This window comes from Carlito syrichta, unplaced genomic scaffold, assembly GCF_000164805.1.
Source record: "Carlito syrichta isolate Samal-C Ts95f unplaced genomic scaffold, Tarsius_syrichta-2.0.1 Scaffold316494, whole genome shotgun sequence".
NCBI classification, from domain to species: Eukaryota; Metazoa; Chordata; class Mammalia; order Primates; family Tarsiidae; genus Carlito; species Carlito syrichta.
Window position 1 is genome coordinate 432895 of NW_007260590.1, and position 25547 is coordinate 458441.

A 25547-nucleotide genomic window follows, 5' to 3' on the forward strand; every position below is an offset into this window, starting at 1 on the left:
TGCAGCGAAATCATGATTTTGTTCTTTTTTATGGCTGCATAGTAATTCCATCGTGTATATGTTACCACATTTTTTTTAATCCAGTCCTCTTTGATGGGCAGCATGGTTGTTTCCAGGTTCTTGCTATTGTGAACAACGCTGCGATAAACATACGTGTGCAGGTATCTTTTTTATAGAGCTGATTTGTGTTCTTCAGGGTATATTCCCAGTAGGGGGATTGCGGGATCATATGGAAGGTCGATTTTAGAGCTTTTAGGAATCTCCACACTGCTTTCCACAGAGGTTGCACTAGTTTACACTCCCACCAACAGTGTAGAAGTGTTCCCTTTTCACCACACCCTCTCCAGCAGCTGTTATTTTTTGAGTTGTTGATAATTGCCATTCTGACTGGAGTTAGGTGGTATCTCAGTGTGGTTTTGATTTGCATCTCCCTGATGATTAGTGAGGTTGAGCATTTCTTCATGTGTTTGTTGGCTGCTCGGATGTCTTCTTTTGTGAAGTGTCTGTTCATATCTTTTGCCCATTTTATAATGGGGTTGTTTGTTTTCTTCTTTTCAGTACATTTCAGTTCCTTGTAGATCCAGGATGTTAAGCCTTTGTCAGACCTAGAGTTGGCAAATCCTTTTTCCCAGTCTGTAGGCTGTCTCCCTGCTCTCTTGATGATTTCTTTGGCTTTGCAGAAGCTTCAGTTTAATAAGGTCCCATTTGTCTATCTTCTCTCTTATGACCTGTGGGTTTTGGGTTTTGTACAGGAATTGAATGACAGTTCCGATTTCCATGAGAGTATTTCCTTCATTTTCTAAGGTTCTTATGGTTTGAGGTTTTACATTTAGGTCTCTGATCCATTTGGAGTTAACTTTTGTGCATGGGGATAGATAGGGGTCCTATCTTCTGCATGTGGTCAGCCAGTTTTCCCAGCACCATTTACTGAATAGGTTCTCCTCTCCCCAGTGGTAGGTGGTGGGGGCTTTGTCGAAGATGAGTTGGTTGAGAAATTGAGGTTTTGCTTCTGGAATCTCAGTTCTGTTCCATTGATCTATATGCCTGTTCTTGTACCAATACCAAGCTGTTTTGATGATTGTAGCTTTATAGTAAAGTTTGAATTCTGGTATTGTGATACCATCTGCTTTGGTTTTTTTGCTGAGGATTGTTCTGGCTATTCTTGGACGTTTGTGTTTCCATATGAATTCCTGTGTTGTTTTTTCTAGGTCTGAGAAGAATGTTGTTGGTAATTTAATGGGTATTGCATTGAATTTGTAGATTACTGTCTGGGAATCAAAATCTCTGAATGTGGTCATGGGTGAAACATAGGGAATGGAGTCACCCTCATTTCTGGTTTGCACAGCTGAACGTTTCCACCAGAGGCCAAACAGAAATGATGGTTCATTCAAATGAATTATTTAAAGAGAATTTTATACATATTTACAAAATTTAAACGTTGTAAATATACAAAAGTGTCCGAAGAGTTTCTTCGGGGAGCAAAGGAAAAGAGTGCAGGACCTCTGGGCTAATAACATAAGGAACCATTATCACTCCCAGCCAAAAAGGGCAAGCAGAAGAAGTGCTTACCAGAAGCCTGGGAAAACAACTGCAAAAACAGGTTACCTGACAGGGAGGTAGCCAGACCAACATGACCCTCTTGCCCTCCAGTATCTTCCCTGTGGCTCTCGGTGACCAAATGAATTAGATGTCAAAAGAAAGAGAACTTTTATTCTGTTCATTAAAGTAAGCTTCTCAAGGTAATAAGAATGGTGTCAAGTGGATCTAAGGGGACACACAGAATATATATAGCACAGGAGCAGTTGTGTATTTTGATGGGAAAGATCTGGAGAGTGGGAGGAACAAGAGTTTAATTTTAGATATGTTTTGTTCAATATACCATAAGACATACAGCTAGAAGGATTATGAAGGCAATTCAATGTATACAAGGGGGGATAAAAAAAAAAAACTAGAATTATTTTTTGGAGGGTGGGTCCCTTGTAGTACAGGCTTCCCCTTCTAGATAAGTGTTTGAAGAACCCATCAGCATCAGTGTACCAGCTAGTGTTGTTGTTAGAGTTTGCAATTGGCTTGAATGAATTTTTTTTCTGAGATTCTTTCAGTGCATTTGCCCATTTAATGATGGTGATTTATATGAACAACCTGCCCACACTGTGCTGAGTGTTCAGCAGTTTTTGACCAAAAACAGCATGACACCCATGCCCCACCCTCCCTGTTCACCCAAGCTTACCCCGAGTTAATTTTTTTGTTTCCCTCAAACAAAGGGAAATGTTTTGTCAATGTAGAAGAAGTGAAACAAAAAATAGCAGAAGCACTAAAAGGTATTATAATTCATGAGTTCAAAAACTGTTTTGAGCCATAGAAAAGGCACCTCAGTAGGTGTATTGCACCAAACAAAAGTACTTTGTAGGTTACTGAAGTTTAAAAATATAAGAATAAATGCAAATACACAATTTTTAAATGAATAAATTCCAGTTTTTTTAGGGTCTCCACTCATAGATATAGAACTCAGAAGTCTGTACAGGAGATACAAAGTATAGATTTATCAGCAGACGATAGTTAATGTAATTATGATGAAAATGATTGCCTAGGAAGGAGTGAGTGTAAAGAGGAAAAAAAAAATGAATCCTAAACCATTGTAATGAAAGGTGTGAATACTATTCAAAGAAAATTGCCCACGTGTCTCTCATGTTTCTGCACAACTTGAGAGCAGAGACAATGACTGCTTTTGTCCTAGACTACCTTTCCAAGGATGTTTGTATAACTAACAACTTTGAAAGATGGAGATAGTGTCTTCCTTCAGAGCGAAGGTCAGCCACATTTACTGTCCAGTGTAGAAGACTAGATTTCCTAAGCTCAGGATTTCTCTCCTATAACACAGCCCACAGTGTCACTGGCCCTTTTCCTGTCAACCTATGGGAACTGGGGCTCAAGGAGCCAATACCAGAAATTGTTGATGCTTTACAGCTATTACTGTGAATAATGATGCCTTTTTTCTCTGCCGCATGAGTCTCATGTCTTCTGACAACATTCAAAATGTGGCAGATATTGTAAAATCTCAGAACCTTCACAGTTTATGTAAAACAATTCAAAATCTACAGGGGGAGGACTTAAAGGAATAGGAATGTTTTGTTTGTTTGTTTGTTTTACAGGAGGCAAAATAAATTATAGAGGATGCAAATGGCATGGGCAAATAAATACAAGAGACACTATACAAGGGGACAAATTTACCTCTACCTAAAACAGCCACAGAAGCCACGTTCTCAGTAAACATCCAGGGTTTAGTTAAGGAAGTATTTGAAAACAAATAAATTTTATTGAGTTGTGCTTATTATGAATTAGAAGATCCCAAAAACAAAGGATTTGTAAAGATGGAAGGAGCTAGTTGTTGAATAAGAGAGTAATCTTATACAGGGGTGTGAGTTTGGCAGATGAAGGATCAGAGCAGCTGTCCAGTGGGTAGTAAAGCTTAAAAGGCAGGCATGAACAACTTACTTCTGATAATTTTCTGGAGGAGAGTGGTCACTTGGGTCTAAGAAGGTACAGATGAACTTTTTGAAAATAAAGTTTACGGGTTAAGCTATCAAATTCGGTAATGGTGAGATAAATTTTGACTCTTATTTTGGTAGTCTGTTTCTGATGATAAACTTGGAGACATGGGAAATAATAAACCATTCTTACAGCATCTAGCCATGTGGAGAATACAATGTGTCTCTTTTGGGATGATTACCTTTTAAAGGTGAAGAAACAAACTTATAGAGATTATACAATTTGACTTTAATCACAAACATAATACATGCAGAGACAGACTTTCAACTTAGGATTTGTTTTTTTTTATTTTGGTTTGTTTGTTTGTTTGTTTAGGCATCAGCCAGCAAGCTTCTACCTCTTTTACAATGATTGGGTCTATTATAGGAGAGATGGAAGTGCCATTACATTGGTTTCAAGATGCTGAGATTTTTGAAGGACTTTTTCTCAATTAAATCACAGACATGCAAGTGTTTTAATCTAAGCCTGGATTTCAAAACTCTATGCCCTTAGTACTGCTTTATAGAGGCCCCTCCAATACTACTTAATCACTTTTATCCTATAAGTAGCACAGATGTGGCTAGTGGATTCTCAAGCAAATTATCAAGTGTGTTCTGACTGGTGAACTGTCCATTTCAACCTTCTGGTTAGTAGTTGGTTAAGAATGTTCCCTTGTCAGGTCAGCTGTTCTATTTTTCTTGAGACAAGTAAAATATGAAATTTCTAAGCAACTTAGAGTCTTTAGAACATCTGTATTGAGAAAGTTATCAACTATGGATCTCAGTTATTAATAATGTTAAGGTTTACTATGATTAAACCCATCTGTTTTATTGTTGAATGATTATGAGTAAATGGTCAAAGTATATCTGAAGAGGTGTGTGTATGTGTAATTGTTTTTAGTGTAAAATGAATCTTGACTTCAAAAAAAAACTAACTGTATTTTTGTCATCTTTACTTAAATAAATTAATTGACAAAAAGTGAAAACATTGATATGTAGAGTCCTTGACCATGTAAGAAGCCAATTCATGAAAAGGATCCCAAATATCAGGGCTTGGTGTTCTGCTATTTTGTCTTCATCTTTGACTGAGATCTTCTGGTCACCAGAATTAAATCCTTCATCTAAACTACTGGCTATCCAGAGTGAAGAATTATGAACTTAATTTTCTACTTTTATATAGATGTTGCTTGTTCAGTATTTTTTCCCTTTCTGAGGCATTCATTCATTCTTCTGTACTTAGTTAAACATACATTTCCTGACTGTCTACTATAGTCCAAGCTCTGTTTAGGATTCTGGTCATATAACAATATTCATTGTCCATGCATGTATATTTTTACTTATTGTTTACAGGCGCAGACCTAGGACTAGATATAAAATTTAAGTGGAGCTACACTATGGCTTTTAAAAATATATTTTGTGAAATGATTCTGAGGAATTTTTTTTCAAATTCTGCAATGGGATTTTTCCTTTATGCCATCTTAGTGTCTCTCAGGAGTAAAGAGGCATGTTACTGGTGACATACAATCATTTCATCCTCACAACATGTCAATTTTGCCTCCAAGAAGGGACTTTAGACCACAGCAGTGAGGTGACCCTGCTCTTGTGCCGTGGTATGTGCAATACATGTGCCTTATAAAGATGGGAGATGAGAGATGGAAAGCCTGTGTTTCAGCAGAAGCACTTGAGTAGTTGTAAAAGGTGACCTTGTGAGAAGGTGTTGTACTTATATCTGTATACACTTTCATCTCTAGCAGTATGTCTGACACATATAGGTGGCCCTTAAATACAACTAAATTCAACTCCTTTACTACCTTTCCTGCCTGTTCCCCACTTTTCCATCCTAATCTTCGTATTACCTTCCCACCTCCTCTTCTTTATTGTACTTACTACTCCTCTTTCTTTTTTCTTCTATTTTTCCTCTTTTGTTTTTATTTTTGTGAGCATAATGTGATCTTTCAAACAAACACAAAGACAGAGAGAATAATATAATGAACCACTAACTATCACCAAACATCAACAGCTGTCAATATCGGACCAAACTATTTTCACATGTACCCTACATATATTTTTTACTCACCACTGACCAATATAAAGTAAACCTGTACATGATTTTATTTTAAAATATTTTAGTGCGTGACTTTAAGAGACAATTGATCTCAAATACATATAATACACACACACACACATACACACAAATAGTTTATTATCATCAAATGGCCAGTATCTTCTCTCAGAAATGTTTTTATACAGTTAGTTTGTTCACATCAGGATCCAAACACATAGCTCAGACCATATTTGTTTGATGTGTTTCTTAAATATTTGTTTTTGTAATCTAAAAATGTTTCCCTCCATTCTTTTTACTTTTTGCCATTTTTTGTTGTTGTTGTTGTTGAAGAAAACAGCTTATTATTTTTCTTGTGGAACTTCTTACATTTGGATTTTGCTCCTTTATTTACATGTTCTCTATTTTCTGTATTTATTTATTTTTCAGAATGTTCACCAGGTAGTGCTATACATTTACAATTATATTCCTTTAGAAAACACATAAAATCTGTGTTTTGTTTTTGTTTTTTTAGCTTTGTGTGTTGTTAAGATCAGCAATGAGAGTGGTTATACTTAGGAGGGGGAGTATCTGGGGAAAAGAATACAAGGTGATGTTATTTTTATATGTGTAAAGTTTATGCTTTTATGAAGTGTTTAGTTTTATTGCACACACATGTATACAATGCCATTTTACAAATTTAAAAAAATAGCAGTTTGCTATCATATAGAAAAAAGAAAAAGGAGGAGGAGAAAAATGATTAAGCTGTTGTTCCAGTATTGTCAACCTGGTCCATTCACAATAAAGTTCCCACTATCCTTTTATCTCATGATTTTAGCAGCTATTGGTGATGATTCCACAGACCAATTATTTAACCTTATGTCTTTATCCATCTTTGAATAAATAGATTAATGACAGTTCTGAAAGTTCAACCTGGGACTGCATAAACAGAGTTTCAGAAGGACAGAACCCCCTCGTTGAAGGAGTTCTGGTTGAGGAATGGGCTAAGAAGATAGGCATGTATAGCAACATTTTTTTACTTTTAAAGTCAGTTCTAAAAAGGACACATTGTTAATGAACAATCAAAACTGTCTAAGTAGAAATCTGGCTTAAGAAAACATAGGAGAGGAAATCAATGTAAGAATTTGAAACTGAATATATGTGCTTCTTTAAGAAAAGTATGTTGTTTCCTTATGTTAGTTTCAACAGCAGTGTTCTTTATCTTTGTTGAACTAGTTGGCATTACCCACAACAAACTACTCTTGGCAATTAAGTCCTTAGTTGAGTGTCTCAGAACACCTTCCACATATTTGGGGAGTGTAAACATTGGGACTGAAGCATTCCTCCCTTTGACCCCCATGCCCTATATTCTTTACACCTAAATATATACCCACCACCCGTCGCCCCCTGCTTCCAACACACAAGTTTATTCATTGCATCCATCTTTTTGTGTACTTGGGAATTGAAAATGAAATTGCAGAAGAAACCACAATTTTAAGTGAAAAGAAATAACCCTTCAGCATCTTGGATGGAAAATACTTAGAAATGAGGGGTTTTGGCTGAACAGGTTTTCTCCCTTGATGGAATTCTTTTTGAAACCATAACAGAGTACTTAATCCTTCCACTGCAGAACTTTTGGATGTTAATTATTCAATTCCAATCAAATTTTGGTCATCTAAGTTGGAGGATTAATTGGTAAGGCTCCTGGTCTCTTTGCTTTGTTTTCTTGGTTCTTCTGCCAGTCTTTTATCAACTGTACTGGGCATCAACTTTTTCATCCAAGGAGAGGTCAGAAAAGAATACAATGGTGGTTGTCAAAACCACCTATTTTCTCTTTGCAGGAAACTTTAGTGAAACATTCAGTGGCTGTAAGAGGATGTAAATAACAATCATGGCCAGCATGAACTTTAAGATTACTTATGGCTCTGAACTAATATGGAAAATGAAAATAATTAAAGAGAAAAAAAAATCAAGTTCGTTGTTTTTTCCAATATAGACAGGAAAGGAACCATTTGACTCATTGTTTTTTGTTTGTTAGTTTGTTTGTTTTTAATTTGACTGAATATTTTATTATTTTTAAACTTTTTTTTATTTTAAAGATGAGTACATTTCAGGGTTAGGCATAAAAATGTTCACTATGCAAGTACTCTTGTTGATGAGGTGTGCCCCACCCCTTTCCTGGCAGTTTTCCACTACAGGCTCATTGTTTATAATGTGCAATGAAGTAACAGAGAGGCAGGAAATGGATGGAAAATAGCAAAAATAACAATATTTACCCCAGAGGGTGTTGTAAGGGTTAAAAGTCAAATTATGAAAAGTGCTTCCCGAGGGCCTGGTGCACAGAGAGTCTGCAATAAACACATGCTGCTGGTGTTATTGTGACCTACTGTGAGCCCCATCATTCTTTTCAGGGGCCTCTCATCCATCCAATTCTCACTTATCTTTACCTGCAAATAGAAATACAACAACACTGCAGACATTTTGGTTCATTCCAGACCTTCTGATTTTCCTTCTACTGTTAATTTTTGCAAGGCCCCAGGGTTTTTATTCTAGGATTCTCTAAATGCGGACACTATAAAAAATGGCGCTGAAGTAAACTTCTATAAACAGAGAAACTCATTGTTTCTTTTAATATTCATCTTATAGAGAGAAATGCATACCCATGAGGGGAAAAAATACACAGTCAACCGATTTATTTATTTATATATTATCTTTAAATTATAGAAGGGATTGCAACAGCATCTTAATAAGGCTTGCTGGGTTACAGTAGCATTTCAGAAGCCTGTAACATTCTCTAACATTCCAAGATATCCACCCTGCTGTCCCTGTGTCCTCTTTACACTGAATATAGCAGTTTTATCAAAACCAAAACAGCCCTGGCTCTCTTTTCAAAGCCCCTGTCACTTATTCACTTCCCTACTTAAGTATTTATCATTTACAATAGATCCAAACATTAATTTTCAAGTTTATCATACACTGTTCCTACTCAAAATCTGAACCTCAAGAAATATTTAAGTTTGAGGCTTTAGAGTCAATAAAAAGGTGTGCATAATTCAAGGTTTAAGCTACTGTCAGCAAAAACATGCACAACTTCAGAGAGGACTTTCCAAAGCAAATTACTTCAATTAACATTGAAATAAAAATAAAAATCTTAGTTTTCCACTCCCTGAAAAACATATGAGAAGCTTTGAACCGGTTGTTCAAACCCACTGAACCTTTCTGGTGTCTGTGTGTTTCAATCTTTGCTAGCAAGCATCTTTGACTGATTTCCTTGCCTGCCCTCCACCCTATCTCTTTCCTTTGGTTTTTCCAACGAAACGGGATTGTTTATATTGTTTATACCTTTAAACTAAGGCATATATTCGCGAAAGGAGTATGTTAAAATTGAGAAGGTAAACAGGTCTTTCAAGAAGAAGACCTCTCCAGCAGCATGACCATTTCATTTCATCCTGACAATGAAAGAGTTTATGGATTATTTTTGTGTAGTGCAACTGACAATTTATTCAACAGAAGGTTAAAAGAATGTGCCTAATTTTTAAGGATAAATGCTGGACTCAGGGTAAAAGTAACAATAGAGCAGAAGAAATCAGAAGACTTAAAAAGGCAAACTTTGCATGCTGGAGAGGTAAAAGATAACACTTCAGGGTTCTCCTCATTTTAACTAAACCTCAGACTCTTTGCTGGGAAACGAAATGGAAAGGATGAAGTTCATCCAAGTAACAATATAATAATATCTCATTGAATCAGAGAGATTGAAAAAATAAACTGTTAACTGAGAATTAATTGAAAATGCTTTCTAGGTGTTCTGCTTCAGGCTATGTTGTCAAAAATATTTCTTAACACTACTACATTTCTGTGTGTGTTCTTAATGCTAGACCCTTAGAGTGCTGTAAATCAGCATATAACTAAGAAGTGTAGTAGAAATTGTATTGGCTTAAACAAATCAAGATTGAGTCAGTGAGGCTCAACAAAGATCCAGAAACCCTCCCCTCAATGGTGGCTGCCAGTATTTGAACAGAATCAGATTTCAGTAGTGGGAGGCGGAGTAAGGATGGCAGGATGAGTAGCCAAAGACTGAAGTTTGCAGATAATTTTTTCTGCCACACTAGGGAAAATGAAACATCCGTTCCTTTTCTTATGACCTTGCCACTTCTGATTTTCTTGATAGACAACTACATTTTCAAGTACTACTAGGTCCAAAGTCAAATATAACACATAAGTCTTCACAGAGCCTTTAATATGTTCATATACCTGGTGACTCTCTGAAAGATGGCCAAAGTCTGGAATGTTTCACAAATAGTAAAACATTTCATAATTTAAAATAACACAATTATTTTTCAAGGCATTATTTTCAAGATGATTGTCTTAGTGCAGTTTAGAAATGGCTCTCTTGAATTATTAGTCTGAAGCTATGTCATAGTATATATTTTATAATGGTCATAACGCCAAGATTGCCTTTTCTAAGTGCTATAAAAGATAGGAGAAATTTATAAAGTAGCGGGTTGTAAAATTAATATTAAAAATGAATAGCCTTATAAAATAAATATAGTAAAATGATAATGTTAGAATCTACTTGATAGATTCACTGTAAAGTTCTTTTAATCTTACTCTGCATTTAAATTTTTCATGATAGAAAGCTGGAAAATAATAAAACAGCAACAACATAACAAAGAATAGCTTTTATAAACACAATCAAAAACCAGTAAGAAGCATGGAAAAGAATACTGTATTTATAATAGCAAAAGTAAATGAAATATCTTGACTAAATGTTTAAGACACATTCAAAACCTATATGAGAAAAATGTTAAACATTATTCAAGGAAGCAAAAGTAGATAAACAAATGAAAAAATACAAATAGGAAGACTCAACAGCATCAAAGTTTCTGTTCTAGATAAGTTTATTTTTAAACACAGGACAAACCCAATAAATTGACCAAGTTGATTTTTTTTTCTGCAGTTAGATATGGTGAATAAATTTCATCTGAGGAAATAAAATTATCTATAGGAATCTAAAAAAGATCAACAGTTATGGCAGGAGAGGGGCTAACTCTATTAGTTATTAAAATACGTTACAAAGCCATCATAGTTGAAATTCCAGTGCTGATGCATGAACAGACAAACCAAACAATGAAACAGATTTTAGAAATCCAGAAGTGGACTCAGTAACATATGAACATTTGAAAATTTAGTATATAGTAAAGGGAGCACCTCAAATCAGTAAGAGAGGACAACTATTAGATGGTATAATAACTGACTAGCTATACGAAAAAAGATAAAATTTTGATTCATTTCTCACACTGGCACACCAAAATATATTTCAAACAGACCAAATATTTAACTTGAAAAAATAAAGTTATTTGAGTATTAGAAGAAAGCATAGATAGAAACTGCTATATCCTGAAATGGGAACTTTTTTTCATGGTTCAAAATCCAGAAGTGATAAGAGAAAAAGAAATCAATAAATTTTGTTAGGAGATAAATAAATACAAATTCATATGAAAGAAAATAAAAAAATAACAAGCTGAGGAAAATATTTGCAACTTAATCTCTGTGAGTCAATATATCTAATTAATTAAAAAACCTTTAAAATAGAGAAGAAAGTAGCCAGGCTCGGTGGCTCAGCCTGTATTCCCTCACCTTTGGGAGTCTGAGGTGAGTGAATTGCCTGAGCCTGCGGGTTCGAGACCTGCCTGGGCAACTTGGCGAGACCGCATCTCTACAATAAATCAAAAATCAGTTAGGCGTGGTAGCGCACGCCTGTAGTTCCAGCTACTTGGAAGGTTGAGGCGGAAGGATCTCCGGAGCCCAGCAGGTCTAGGCTGCAGTGGCTGGAAGCGGCCACTTCACTCCAGTCTGGGAGACAGAGTGAGACTCCAACTCAAAAAAAAAAAAAAAAAAATAGAAGAAAGTAATCAATAACTTTTAATAAAAATTGACTAGATTATAAATAGTTTGCAGAAAAAGAAACAAAGTTTCCTCTTACTATAGGCAAAAAAACTCAACTTTCCCCATAACAGAAAAAATGCAAATTAAAATACACTGTGGTTGCATTTCTCAAATATCTGATTGAAACAAATTCAAGTTTGACAACATACTCTTTTGGTGAAGTTGTGGAAAACAAACATTCTTATTTATTGCTGACAGGACAGCAAAATGGTGTGACTCTTTTATAGGGGAATTTGCAAATATATAGAAAAAAAAACCAAACATATGAATGCATCCCTTAAAAAAAATTTCACTTCTCAAAAGCTGTCGCTCAAATACTCAGGCAAAAATTGAAACACATCTATATGCACGTACACCAGATTATTTCATACTTTTTAAACTATTTGTTACATATGATTGTTATTCTAAGATTGTTATCTGCATATTATGGGAAAAAGCAAACAAATAATTATAACAGTATTATTAAGAATCAGGATTTTTACTCATGGATAAAGGAGGTAGAGATGTAAAAATCTCAAGGCTAAGTAAAAACCCCCTAGTCTTGAATTTGAATGAGACGTAGCAGCATAATTTTATGATAAATTTAATCATTAGGAAAAAAAAATCTACTCTATACACACTGAAAAACCTTAGATCTGGTGATAAGCAGTGAGAATAAAGTTGTTTGATATTTAAATTAGATACATTTGATGGGGGGGACCCCAAAATACCCAGAATTTATTTATTTAAAAATTGTGTATTTATTCTTACATGTTTAAACTTCAGCCACCTTCAAAGTATTCTCTATTTGATGCAATACACCTATCAAGACACATTTTCCACAGTTCAAAACAGTTTTTGAACTCATCAATTTCGATGACTTTCAATGCTTCTGTCATTTTTTGTTTCACCTCTTCTACATTGGCAAAACATTTTCCTTTGAAGACTTTTTTCATTAAGGGAAACAAAAAAATTGCCTGGAGTGAGATGGAGTGAGTAGGGAGGGTAGGACATGGCGGTCATGCTGTTTTGGTCAAAAATTGATGAATACTCAGCGTGGCATGGGCAAGTGAATTGATATGGTGGAAGTACCAGTCACCTGTTTGCCTCAACTAGGGGAGTTTCTTCCATAAATCATGATGCAACTTTCTCAAAACTTCCAAATCATTTGATTTGGAAGAACAAATTCTGAGTGAACTACAAGGGGCCTGCCCTCCAAAAATAATGATAATAATAATTCCATTTTTTGGGTGGTCCCCCTCGTATAAAACACAGAAATCTCTGGCATATGAGAAACATACAAATTTAAGTAACTTTGGGAAATTCCTCTTGAAGATCATTTTTTATGTTATAATGTTAAATACGCTGAAAGCATCTCTCACTGAAGAAACCCAAAACTTTTTAACACAGTGGCTATCAGAAACCCTTTGTGTATTTTGCAGAAGGAGTTGTAGAATTCCTGTTGTTTCTTCACTACACAAATGTGCCATGGAAAACAATCTGAGAAACATTACTGTGAACGTGAAATGCAATCTGTGAATAATTATTCTTCATAGAGAGGCAAGCGGTCTAGAGAAAGCTGCTGGTATCATGTACTTAATGAATGCATAATTTAATACAACAAATATTGTTTAATATCTACTAGATGCTAAATGTTGTGTTCAATGCTGGAATTCTAAAGGTTAAAAAATATCAGGGACACCTACTGGTAGAGCATATAAATATAGTGCTATTAATAATGTTGCTAGCTGGGGCTCGGTGGCTCAGCCTGTAATCCCGCGTCTTTGGGAGGCTGAGGTGAGTGGATTGCCTGAGCCCGCGGGTTCGAGACCCACCTGGGCAGCGAGACCTCATCGCTATAAAAAATCAGCCAGGCGTGGTAGCGCGCGCCTGTAGTTCTGGCTACTTGGAAGGCTGAGGCAGAAGGATTGCCAGAGCCCAGCAGGCGAGGCTGCGGTGGCCGGGAGCGGCCACTGCACTCCAGTCTGGGCAACAGAGTGAGACTCCAACTCAAAAAAATAAAATAAAATAAAATAAAATAAATAATGTTGCTATAGAAGTTTGAAATGTTTGAGATCGAGGGGACCTAAGTGTAGGAAATCTATGGGTATTGCTGTGAAAAGATTGAATTATTGAATTAAATTATGATGGGTAAAAGCAAAGAGGGAGGGTAACTCTGGTAAAGTAAACAGCAGGAGCAAAGATAGTTTAATAGAAATAATAGCCATACGTATCTGGAATTTTTAAATTAGAAAAAAAATGAGAAAGGGTAAGCAGGACCAAAGGAATGAGAAGAATGTGGGCTTTGGGGTTGAACAAACCTGAGCTGTCATCTATCTACCTATAAATGACATTGAGAAGGTGACTTAATCTCCTCAAGGCTCAGCTTTCCCATCCATATAATGAAGATAAAAAAATATTTACCACAAAACATGAGAATGACATAAAAATACTGTATACAAAGCTTTCAATACAGTGTGGGTACTTAATCAATGTCAGTTGTTATCATTATTAGGCAGATTGGGGAAAAATGATAAACATTCACTACTGTCAAGGGAATGAATTTAGATTTTATTTTGAAGGCAGAGGAGAGCCATTGAAGGATATTGAGTGTAAGGATGGGGTGATCAGCTTGGTAGTTTGCAAAGGTGAACATAGAGGAAAGAATGGATGAAGGGAGACCTCCAACCTTGCACCTTGACAGAAGATGTAGAGTGCATAAGTAGGCTATTGGTAGAGTGTTTGAAACTGTTCTGTGCTTTGGAGGGAGAACTGATTGAGCTTTGCTATTCATTAGACTTATGTATGTGAAAGCAGGGAGTGTAAAAAAGGAAAAAGAAGTTTTTAAAAATGACACAAGGATTTCTAGTCTGAGCTCTAAATCACCAGTAATACCAATAATTGAGACAGGCAGTACAGAAAATAGAGAAGGTATGTGACAAGTAATGAGTTCAGGCATGGAATTTAGTTTGCTTTCTATCATTTCCTTTGGACCTTTCTAGCCTAAGTGGGCCTTGAAGATTTGAATATGGCAACCCAGCTTCTAATCCCAAGGATCTTTTGATTCTATGGGACCACTATATTCTGCATAATCTGTTGGTTTATTGCAAAAGCTATAATTGTGATTCTTTGAAGTACTGTCTAAAGGTTATCTAATTCATCAGAAAGGTTAATGTAATGTTCTCCTAAGTAAAATACCAAAAACGATTAAGACAACCTAACATGGTAGCCTGATATGGGTAGAGGATATAGATACCACATGGTATCCAAATGTAGCTTGCCTTATTGTACTCCTCAAAGCATTGTTTTCTTTAAACATAATTGAACATAAATACAAATGTAGACATTCTACTCAATGCCAACCTTTGTATATGTTTCTTATTTTAATGTGCAGGACAGGAGAGAATTGGAAAAGATTCTAACTATGAGCAGGAAGGTAAAGTTCAGTTCGTGATTGACGCAGTCTATGCCATGGCTCATGCCCTTCACCATATGAACAAGGATCTCTGTGCTGACTACCGGGGTGTCTGCCCGGAGATGGAGCAAGCTGGGGGCAAGAAGTTGTTAAAGTACATTCGCAATGTTAATTTCAATGGTGAGTCTCCAAAAATCCATCTTTTTTTAGAATCCTAAGTGTTGGCCTTCTGTGTTTCATAAGTTACTCAGTTGCATTAACTTTCAAACATGTCTCAAAACCTGCTTATTATATAATTTCAAACAATTAAATCAGTGAATGAAGTGAATGGATAAAGATATATTTGGGAGTTATGATTTGGTCACTTTTGCTTGCAATAGAGAGGTTTTGTCACAAAGGCAGAGTCTTCTCAGGTAAATGTGAGTGGGTGTGGAAGGGGAGAAGAAGGGAAAGAGACAGTTGCTGTAGGTACCTCTGAATGTGGAAAGACTCAAAGTTTTTCCTGTGTGTTCTCACACCACAACAATTGACACAGGAGACATCTGTGAACATGTATTGGGGAAGAGGTTTCTACTACATACCAAGCAAGCAATTCTGTAGTGGACACCAGCTGCATGTTCTCTTAATTTGATTATGATATCCTACCTGGATATAGCATCAAATCCCACAGGTTAAGGGCTCAGTTCCCAAGACTACCCCGTACTGCCACCACTTCCATGCCATTTGAAAGCTCCAGGCTACTTTATTTTTCTGATGACTATGAATTGGAGTTTCTATAACCCCCTACTTAGGCTTGATTAATTTGTTAAAGCAGCTCCCAGAACTCAGGAACACACTTATTTACATTTACTGGTTTATTACAAAGCATAGTTTAAAGGATACAAATGCCAGCCTGATGAAAAGATACACAGAGAGAGATCTGGAAGGGCCCCCAAACACGGACGCTTCACTCCCCATGAAGTTGAATACCCATTCTCCCAACATATGGATGAGTTCTTGTTCACATTCCTGTAAGCCTCCGTGTGTTCAGCTATACAGAAGCTCTCCAAACCCCATCCTCTTGGGCCACGTCATGGATATGTCATTGGATTGGCATGATTGACTGTTATGTAGAAATTGAGCAAAAGGGGCATGATCTAATATTAACAGCTGGGTGAGGAAACTTAGCAAGGATGGTCTGTTCAGATTCTTTTCGATCTCCCTGTGCAGCATTCATTCCTCCAGGGTATGGGGCAGGACCCTTCTGAAATGAGGGTCTCATGATCCTATTTTCAGAAAGGCCATAGAAGATTAGAGTCCTGCCTTGGGCTGGTGAAAGGACGGCAAAAGAAGGTCAGAGAGAGAGATTGTGTTTTCTGAGGCAAAAAGTACTCTAACATTATGGCTAAGGCTATGATAGCTATGAGCCAGGAGTCATGAATGAAATCATGGTCAGAGAGAGAGATTGTGTTTTCTGAGGCAAAAAGTGCTCTAACATTATGACTAAGGCTATGATAGCTATGAGCCAGGAGTCATGAATGAAATCCTCTCTCCTCTCTTTCTCTCTCTCTCTCTCTCTCTCTCTCTCTCTCTCTCTCTCTGTGTGTGTGTGTGTGTATGAATACACACACTCATTTATAAAATAACATCACAATGTCCAAGGTAATTGAAGTAATGATTGTAAATTGCCACACTAACTACATCTCAGTTTACAAACTTATTTCTTAAAGTACAAAACTCTGTTTTAAATATATAGGTTACCTAAAAGAGGTGGGTAAAAATAAATGAAAAAAATGAACCTATAGGACAGAAGGAATGAAGGGGAAGCACAATTTTGCCAATAACACCTCTTTGTAGAGCCTTGACTCTTACAACATCTTATTGCTTCATATGCCAAGAACCAACATAATTTAAATAAACCTGAATATATGAATAGTACAAAATTTAACACAGACAGCAACAAATAATCTTAACTGTATTGCAAATGAATTACATAACTGCAGTGAAGGAGATGAGAAAGAATGATTAAAAGGAATTTTGGAAAATGGTGTTTGACTATATAAAACTAAAAACAAAGACAACTGTATACAGATGTTGGACAATAGTTAATAAACTTGTTTTTTCACAGTTATGAAGTTAACTTATGTACATAATAAGACTGAGAAAGTAATTAAATGTATTTTAGATAAAAGGGCCAGATTTTCCTTTGTCCAGGATAGACAGACTAATAAGAGATCAGAGAAATAAAGAATTAACCCTGTTATGTCAAACTAAAATAGATGATATCAGGATGAAGTCATGTTTTTGAATATATATGCAAAAGGACAGGTATGAAAATAAATATGTATGTGCACGTATGTATAGCTATACTACCTAGCTCTGTCCTCTGAGAAGGCCTGAGAGTAATGGCATCCCAACAGAAATGAATACATCTAGCACTAAGCTCTTATTTATAAACACTGTTCTTCAATTAAAAAAAAAAAAAAATCTCTACAAAAGCAGTTGGCTCCAGAGCCAAGACAGGGAAATCTCAAGATAAGCTTGAGACATACTATTCCAGAAAGTAAAGAAGTTTTCAAAAACTAAGGAGTTTATGTTGAAAGAGTCATAGAAATCAACTGGAAGAAATCTTATTGGTCAATTCTGGGAACACAATGGATTGCATCTCATAAAAGAAAATAAATGTCCATGAGACCATACTTATATAGATACATAGTTATATAGATACATATATATATAGATATATAGATACATATATAGATATATAGTTATATAGATACATACTTATATACATACATAGTTGAATTGAAAAACAAATGCAAAGAGAATGGGCAACATATTGGAATATGAGAAAGATGAAAATACAAATAAATATTTTTGCAAAGACATCAATAGTAGTTGTTTTAGGCAGGAATCATTGATGTATGCTAAAATTATGGGGTTACAGTATGATGAGAAACAAGATATTTGCATAGTCCAAAGTATCTTTCATCAAGATACATATTAATTACCAAGAGGAAGATAGCTTTGTAATGGATAAAATTGGAATATAAGACATTAAGCAATTGATCAAGGTAAACATCACTGTTAGTGACACTTACGAACTGCCAAAATCATAACTCAAATATAATCAAAAGAAAACACAAGGCAAATCCATATTTAAAGATGTGTTACAAAATCACTGACTGGTTATTAGCCAGGCATGGTGGTGCATGCCTATAGACCCAGCCACACAAGAGATTGAGGCAGAAGGATCACCTGATTCCAGCAGGGCAAGACTGAGGCAAGCTGTGATTGTGCCACTTCACTTGAGCCTTGGTGACAGAGGGAGTCCAACTCAAAATAATAATAATAATAATAATAATTCGACTAAGCCTTTCCATCTGTCATTTCTTCAACAGATATATGGGCACCTTGGTGGGAGTGGATTACAACAATGTGAGCCCTTGTTTGGCATGGCATTTGTGGGAGAGGGGAAGAACAAAAATAAAATCATTGACTGGGACTCTTTAAAAGTACCTTGGTCATGAGGAAAAGGATGAAGGAACTGTTTCAGACTGAAACAGACTAAGGAGGTATTACTATCAAGTGTAATGTGGGAATGTTGATTGTTGCAATACTAGGAAAAGAACACTAATGGGAAAATAGAGAAATATTAATAAAATTTGCAGATTAGTTTTAATAGTATTATATCAGTAGTAATTTCCTGATTTAGATAGTTGTATTGTGGTTTAAAAACCACTCATTTTACTTCTCTTATTATACACAACAACTCATTTAAACCCATACTATTGTATCAAGCTTTAAGGAGTTACCTAATATTTTGGTGTTTTAAATTTTTTTATTTATTTTATTTTATTTTGTTCATTAGGGATATGGGGTACAAGTCTGGATAATTATACATGTAGGCTACATGCAGGTGAAGTTTGGGCCTCCAACTGGTCTTCACTTCCCCTGATTTGGGAACAGGTACCCTTTGTGTTGTTATATGTCCCCCTCTTCCCTGGCAGTGTACATCAGCTGCTGATCCCTCGCTTGTGCTAATGTGATTAATGTTCAGATCCCACTTATGAGTGAGAACATGTGGTATTGTTTTTTTATTTCTGTGAAAGATCACTAAGTATGATAGACTTCAACTCCATTCAATTTACTGTGAAGTCCATCATTTTGCCCTTCTTTGTGGCTGCATAAAACTCCATTGTGTATCTGTACCACATTTTCTTTATCCAGTACATGTTCAATGGGCAGTAGGGTTGCTTCCATGTTTTTGCTATTAGGAATAGCACAGTTTTAAACACGCATGTGCAGGTGTCCAGGTATTGTTTTTGCAGAACAGTTTATGTTCCTCTGGGTATATTCCTTGGAGAGAGATTGCTGGATCATAAGGAAGATCAATTTTTAGTTATTTTAGGAATTGCCATACTGCTTTCATAAAGATTGAACTAGTTTGCATTCCTACCAACAGAGTAGAAGTGTTATTTTTTCTCCACACCAGCGGCAGCATCTGTTGTATTTTTTTTTTATTTATTAATGATGGCCATCCTTACTGGATTTAGGTGGTACCTCATTGTAGTTTTGATTTGCATTTCCTGACGATTACTTAGTTTGAGTATTTTTTCATGTGTCTGTTGGCTGCTTGTATATCTTATTTTGAGAAGTGTCTATTTATGTCTTTTGCCCACTTTCTAATAGGGTTTTTTTTTTTTTCTTTCAGCTCATTTGAGTTCCTTGTAGGGCTTGGATGTTAGACATTTGTAAGATAAATAATTAGCAACTTTTTTCTCATTCTGTGGGCTATTTGCTCTCTTGATGGTTTCTTTTGCTCTGCAAAAGCTTTTCAGTTTGATGAGATCCCACTTATCTACATTAGATTTTGTGCCATTCACTTTTGGGAATTTGGCCAAGAATTGGTTGCCTACTCCAGTATGCATAAGCGTGTTTCCTATATTTCCTTCTAGGATTCTTATAGTTTGAGGTTTTATGTTTAGATCTTTGATTCATTGAGAGTTGGTTTTTGTATATGGTGATAGGTAGGGGTTCAGTTTCATTCTTTCTGCATGTGGGCAACCAGTTTTTGCAGAACCATTTGCAAATATGATCTTCTTTCCCCAGTGGTTGTTATTGTTGACTTTGTCAAAGATGAGTTGGTTAAGAGATCAAGTTATTGCTTCCAGAATCTCTGACCTATTCCATTAGTCTATGTACCTATTCTTATACCAATACCAGACTATTTTGGTTACTGTAGCCTTGTAGTAAAAATTAAAGTCTAGAAGTGTGATACCTCCCACTTTGTTCCTTTTGCTGAGAATTGTTTTGGCTATTTGTGCTCTTTTTTGTTTCTTTATGAATTTCTGTATTGTCATTTCCAGATCTGAGAAAAATGAAGTTGACAATATGATGTGTAATGAATTGAACTTGTAGATTGCCTTGGATAGGATGGGCATCTTGACAATACTGATTCTTCTGATCCAAGAGCATGGAATGTTTTTCTATTTGTTTGTGTCATCCTTGATTTCTTTGAGCAGCATTTTATAGTTTTCCTTGTAAAGATCTTTCAGTCTCTGATTAGCTGGATGCCAAGGTATTTCATTTTTTTGTATGTGGCTATTGTGAGTGGGATTGTGCTTTTTATTTGGCACTCTGTCTGCTTGTTGCTGGTGTATAGAAATGCAGCTATTTTTTGCACATTGATTTTCTACCCCAAGACTTTACTGCAGTCAATAATTGGTGCAAACAGGCTTCTGACATACTCCCCAGGGTTTTCAAGATATAGAATCATATCATCAGAAAAGATAGCTTAACGTCTTCTTTTCCTATTTGGATACCTCTGAACACTATATTGAACAGTAGAGATGAGAGTGGACATCCTTGTCTTGTTCCCGTTCTTAGGGAGAATGCTTCCAACTTCTGCCCATTGAGCAAAATGTTGGCTGTGGGTTTATCTCTTACTATTTTGAGGAATGTTCCTTCTATCCTTAGGTTTCAAGGGTTTTTATCAATAAGGAATGCTGAATTTTGTAAAATGCTTTTTCTACTTCTAATGATATAATCATATGGTTCTTGGTTTTACATCTGTTGATATGCTGAATTACATTTATGGTCTTGTGAATGTTGAACCAGCCTGCATTACGGTGGATGATCCTTGATATGTGTTGTTGGACCTGATCTGATATAATATTGTTTATAAATTTTGCATCTATGTTCATCAAAGAGATTGGCCTGTAACTCTTTCCTTGTTGGATCTTTGGCTATCAGTATGATGTTGGCTTCATAAAATGAATGGGGGAGCATTCGATCTTTCTTGATTGCCTGGAATATTTTCCATAAGATTGGTATCAGCTTCTCCTTGTGTGTCTTGTAGAATTCAGCTAGAAAGCCATTGGTCCAGGGCTTTTTTTGGTGGGTAAATTTCTTTTGACTGAGTTGATTTTCCAAATTGTTATTGGTCTGTTTAGAGTTTCAATTTCTTCTTGTTTCAACTTTAGGAGATTTTGTGATGTAAGAAAGTGCTTTATTTTCTTTAGGTTTTCTAGTTTGTTTGTTTGTTTCCATACAGGTTTTTATAGTGGTCTCTGATAATCTTTTTAATTTCCTCAGGGTCAATTTGGCTTTACCTTTGCTTTTCTAATTGTGTTTATCTGATTGGTCTGTCTCTCTCTCCCTTCCTCCCTCCCTCTTCCTCTCTCTCTCTCTCTCTCTCTTTTTCTCTCTCTCCCCATTCCTCCTCTGTCTTTTTAAAATCTATAGGACCCAGGAACTTTTAGTCTTATTTATCCTTTCCAAGAACCACTTTTAGTCTTATTGATCCTTTCTACTATGATATTTTTGTGTTCTATGTTCTGCAACTCTGATTTAATCTTGGTGATCTGGATTCTTCTGCTGAGGTTAGGATTTAGGTGATCTTGTCCTTCCAACTTCTTTAGGTATGATGTTAAGCTATCTACTTGTGATCTTTATGTTTTCTTTTTAAAACTGCTTTCATGGCATTCCAGCAATTCTGATAAGATGTCTTTGTTTTTGTTTGTTTCCAGAAATCTTTTTATTTCTGTCTTGATTTCCATGTAGGCTCAACAGCATGATATTTAGAGTCCAAGTCTACATGTTTTCAGGAGATCTTGTTGATGATGATATTTGTTTTTATTCCACTGTGATCTGAGAAAATGCATGGTATTATTATGTTCTTTTGAAATTTGTTCATGCTTGGTCTATGTCTAAGAATGTGATCAATCTTGGAGTATATTCCATGTGCTAATGAGTAGAAAGTATATTCTGTAGTTATTGGCTGAAGTGTTCTGTATATGTGTATTAAGTCCATTTGATCGAGCATCAAGTTGAAGTTCTGGATCTCCTTGTTGGGTTTTTGCTTCAATGACTTATTTAAAGTTACTAGCGGTATATTTAGGTCTCCAGTTATGCTTGTGTGAGAGTCAGTGTCCTCTTTTAGTTTGCTTAGTAGTTGTCTTATCAAACCGAGTGCTCCTGTGTTGAGTGCATATATATTTAGGATGAATAGTTCTTGCTGGTGAATTGAACCTTTTATAATTATATCATATCCTTCCATGTCAGTTTTAATTTTTGGTAGTTTGAAGACTGCTTTGTCTGATATTAGAATAGCTATGCCTGCTTTCTTCTGCTTTTCATTCACCTGAAAGGTCGTTTTCCAGTCTCCAACCTTGCATCTGTGGGTGTCTTGTGCAGTGAGATGTGTTTCCTGGAGGCAACAGATTGTTGGATCAAGTTTTTTGATCCAGTTTGCCACTCTTTGTCTCTTCAGTGGCACATTTAGTCCATTCATGTTCAAGCTGATTATTGATATTTGAGAGTTTATCCCTGTCAGAGGGCTCCTATAGGGTTTTTTTGTTTGTTTTCTTTTAACTTTTGTGTTTATATATGTGTCTGTTTTAAATTATGTGGATACTCTGTATGCTCTGTTAACTCTGTGTTTGCCTGCACTTTTGTGATGTGCATGACCATTCTCTTTTTCTGGGCTCAATACCTTAAGTGTCTCCTGAAGCTCTGGTCTTGAGGCGGCATACTCTTTTAGGGATTGGATGTCTGGGAAAGATTTTAATTCTCTGTCACTGATGAAGCTTAGCTTGTCTGAGTAGGAAATTCTTGGTTGAAATTGCTTACCTTTAAGAACATTAAAAATGGTACTTCAATCCCTTTTGGCTTGTGGTGTTTCTCCAGATAAGTCTAGAGTGATTCTGATGGGTCTTCCTTGGTAGTTAGTCTGGCCTTTCTCTCTTGCTGCCTTTAGGATTTTTTTCCTTCATGCTTACTTTTTTGAGATGGATTACTATGTGTCTTGATGATGGTCTTATCATATAATATCTTGCAGGAGTTCTCTGAATCTCTTACACTTGGATGGGCATCTGTCTAGTAAGATGGTGGAAGTTCTTTTGAATGGCCTCACAGAGTATTTTTTGTGTGTGTTCTCATTTTCCCTTTCTGTTTCAGGGACACCAATCAGGCAACGGCTTGGTTTTTTGAGCAAGTCACACAGCACTTGGAGGCTTTTTTCTTTCTTTCTGAGATTTTTTTTTCTATGCTTTTAACAGACTGTGTTAATTCCACACATTTGTCTTCAAGGACTAAGATTCCTTCCTCTGCCTGGTTGAGCCTGTTCCCAATAATTGTTACTTTGTTACTAGTTTTGAGGATGGAGTTCTTTATTTCCATTATTTTGACTGAACTTTTTGAAATTGATCAACTCTGTTTTTACTTCCTGTATGATTTCTTTTAGTTTCACTTCATGTTTCTCTTGGTTCCTGTTCATTTGTGCCATCTAGTCTCTGATTTCTGTGGCTGCCAACTGCGACAGGTCGTTCTGGAGTTTGTGTTGTTTGTGCTCTCTTGGCTGTTTTTTGGTGTGCTGTCTTTTTAAAATTCTGTGAGTTGCTTGTTCTTTATTTATTCCTCATTTATGTCAGAATTCTTTACTCAGTGAGAGAGGGAGGTGCTCCACCCTGTGGCAAGTTCTTGTTACTGCAGATGTTCTCTACTGCTTCTAGACTAGTCAGGCCACTTTTCAGCTTCCTGCTGTGTGTGGCTGATGGCCAGAGGCAGAAAGCGGGTGAACCAACCCAGCATGTCCCAGAATTGCTTGCCCTCACACAAGCAGCATGATCTCTGCTCCTGTATACACCTAACTTGTGACAGGATGATGTGGTGCCCAGACTCCCACACCTGCCTTTTTGATCTCTGTCTTTAAGGAAAACCTTACTGTGTGCAGGGAGTTTCACCCTTCCAAATGTGTTCAAGGTACCTCCTGTAATGGACTGCTGGATCCTCACTCTCTGCCCTGCCCTGCAAGAGTATTGTTGGTCTGTTGCTCCACCAGGTGCTGGCTGTGGGCCTGTCAGTCAGATTTACTCCACAGGTGGACTTTCACACAGGATCCACTCCCCATTCCACCTGTGCTCTGGAGCCCACCACTGCGTCCCAAACAAGTTTTGTCAGCTTCCACGTGAAGCTGACACTTTGTGCACTGTTCAGAGGGGTGGCCTGATTCAAAGTATCTTATAATCACTCACCCATTCCTTCTCTGAACATATCTTTCTTTTCTGTGCATGCCTGGTGCAGGATGGGGGATGGGATGCCTGGAACTTGGAGCATGCCATGTCTTTTTAGAGACTGTGCATTCAGAGAGATCTTCAGTGGGTCCATGATGTTCAACCCATCCAAAAGTACTCAGGGTATCTCTGTCTAATGGCAGCAGACTCCCTACTCTCTCTTGCAAGGTGAGAGTGGCACTGATCTGCTTCCCCATGGTGGCCATCTTGGCTCCTCCCTCCTTAACCTAGTATTTGAATGAAGAGAAACTACCTTCAATACGGAATCAAGAGTTTCCTAGCTTAGATAGAAACAAAAACTATGTATAAAACCAGAATATAGTCCAACTACAAATTATATTCTTTTTGTAGCTTCTTCCTAATCTTATGGAATCTCCGATTTTCCCAGACCTAAACAACTATACATTTCATTATTTATCAAACACTAAGATATATATCAGAGATTAGTTTCTAGACTTTGAATTCTGGTCCATGAATATGTGTAAACATTCTTACAACTACTGACAAAAAATATATTTTGAGTATTTTCTTGGTGACTCTCCCTTAATTCCCCCAATTCTTTTTTTCCTGATAATGATTGTATATTCACTTTGTCAAGATGATCTTTTCACTTTTTTTAATCAATATTTTTTATTATGATATTGTGGGGTACAGTTAAGGGTTAGGTATACAAATATGCTTCGTTCAGGCACCCTTGTTGATAAGAGGTGTCTCCCCATCCCTAGGCAGATATTTACTACCATTAATCCCATCTCCCTTCCCCTCCCCCTCAAAGTTTCCAAACACTGTCAGTCATTTTCTTATAGTATTACATTGGATGTTCAAGGTCCACTATATGAGTGAGAATGTGTAATACTCAGATCTTTGTTTCTGTGAGAGATCACTCAGTTTTATAGACTCTAGTTTCATCCACGTTACTGTGAAATTCATGATTTTGTTCTTTTTTATGACTGCGTAGTATTTCATCATGTATATGTACCACATTTTTTAATCCAGTCCTCTTTTTATGGACAGCATGGTTGCTTCCAGGTTCTTGCTATTGTGAACAATGCTGCGATAAACATACGTGTGCAGGTATCTTTTTC

General features: G+C 36.4%; 1 protein-coding gene across 1 annotated transcript in view; it reads left to right on the forward strand.

Moving 5' to 3' along the window:
• Positions 1–25547, forward strand: part of LOC103277169 (metabotropic glutamate receptor 7-like) — a gene marked incomplete at its 3' end in the record, with an annotated part of 254759 nt that overhangs the window by 220611 nt on the left and 8601 nt on the right. Inside the window, exon 6 of the mRNA XM_021707312.1 lies at positions 14888–15088. Within this exon, the coding sequence (XP_021562987.1) occupies positions 14888–15088 (201 nt within the window). The remainder of the gene's footprint in view (positions 1–14887; positions 15089–25547) is intronic.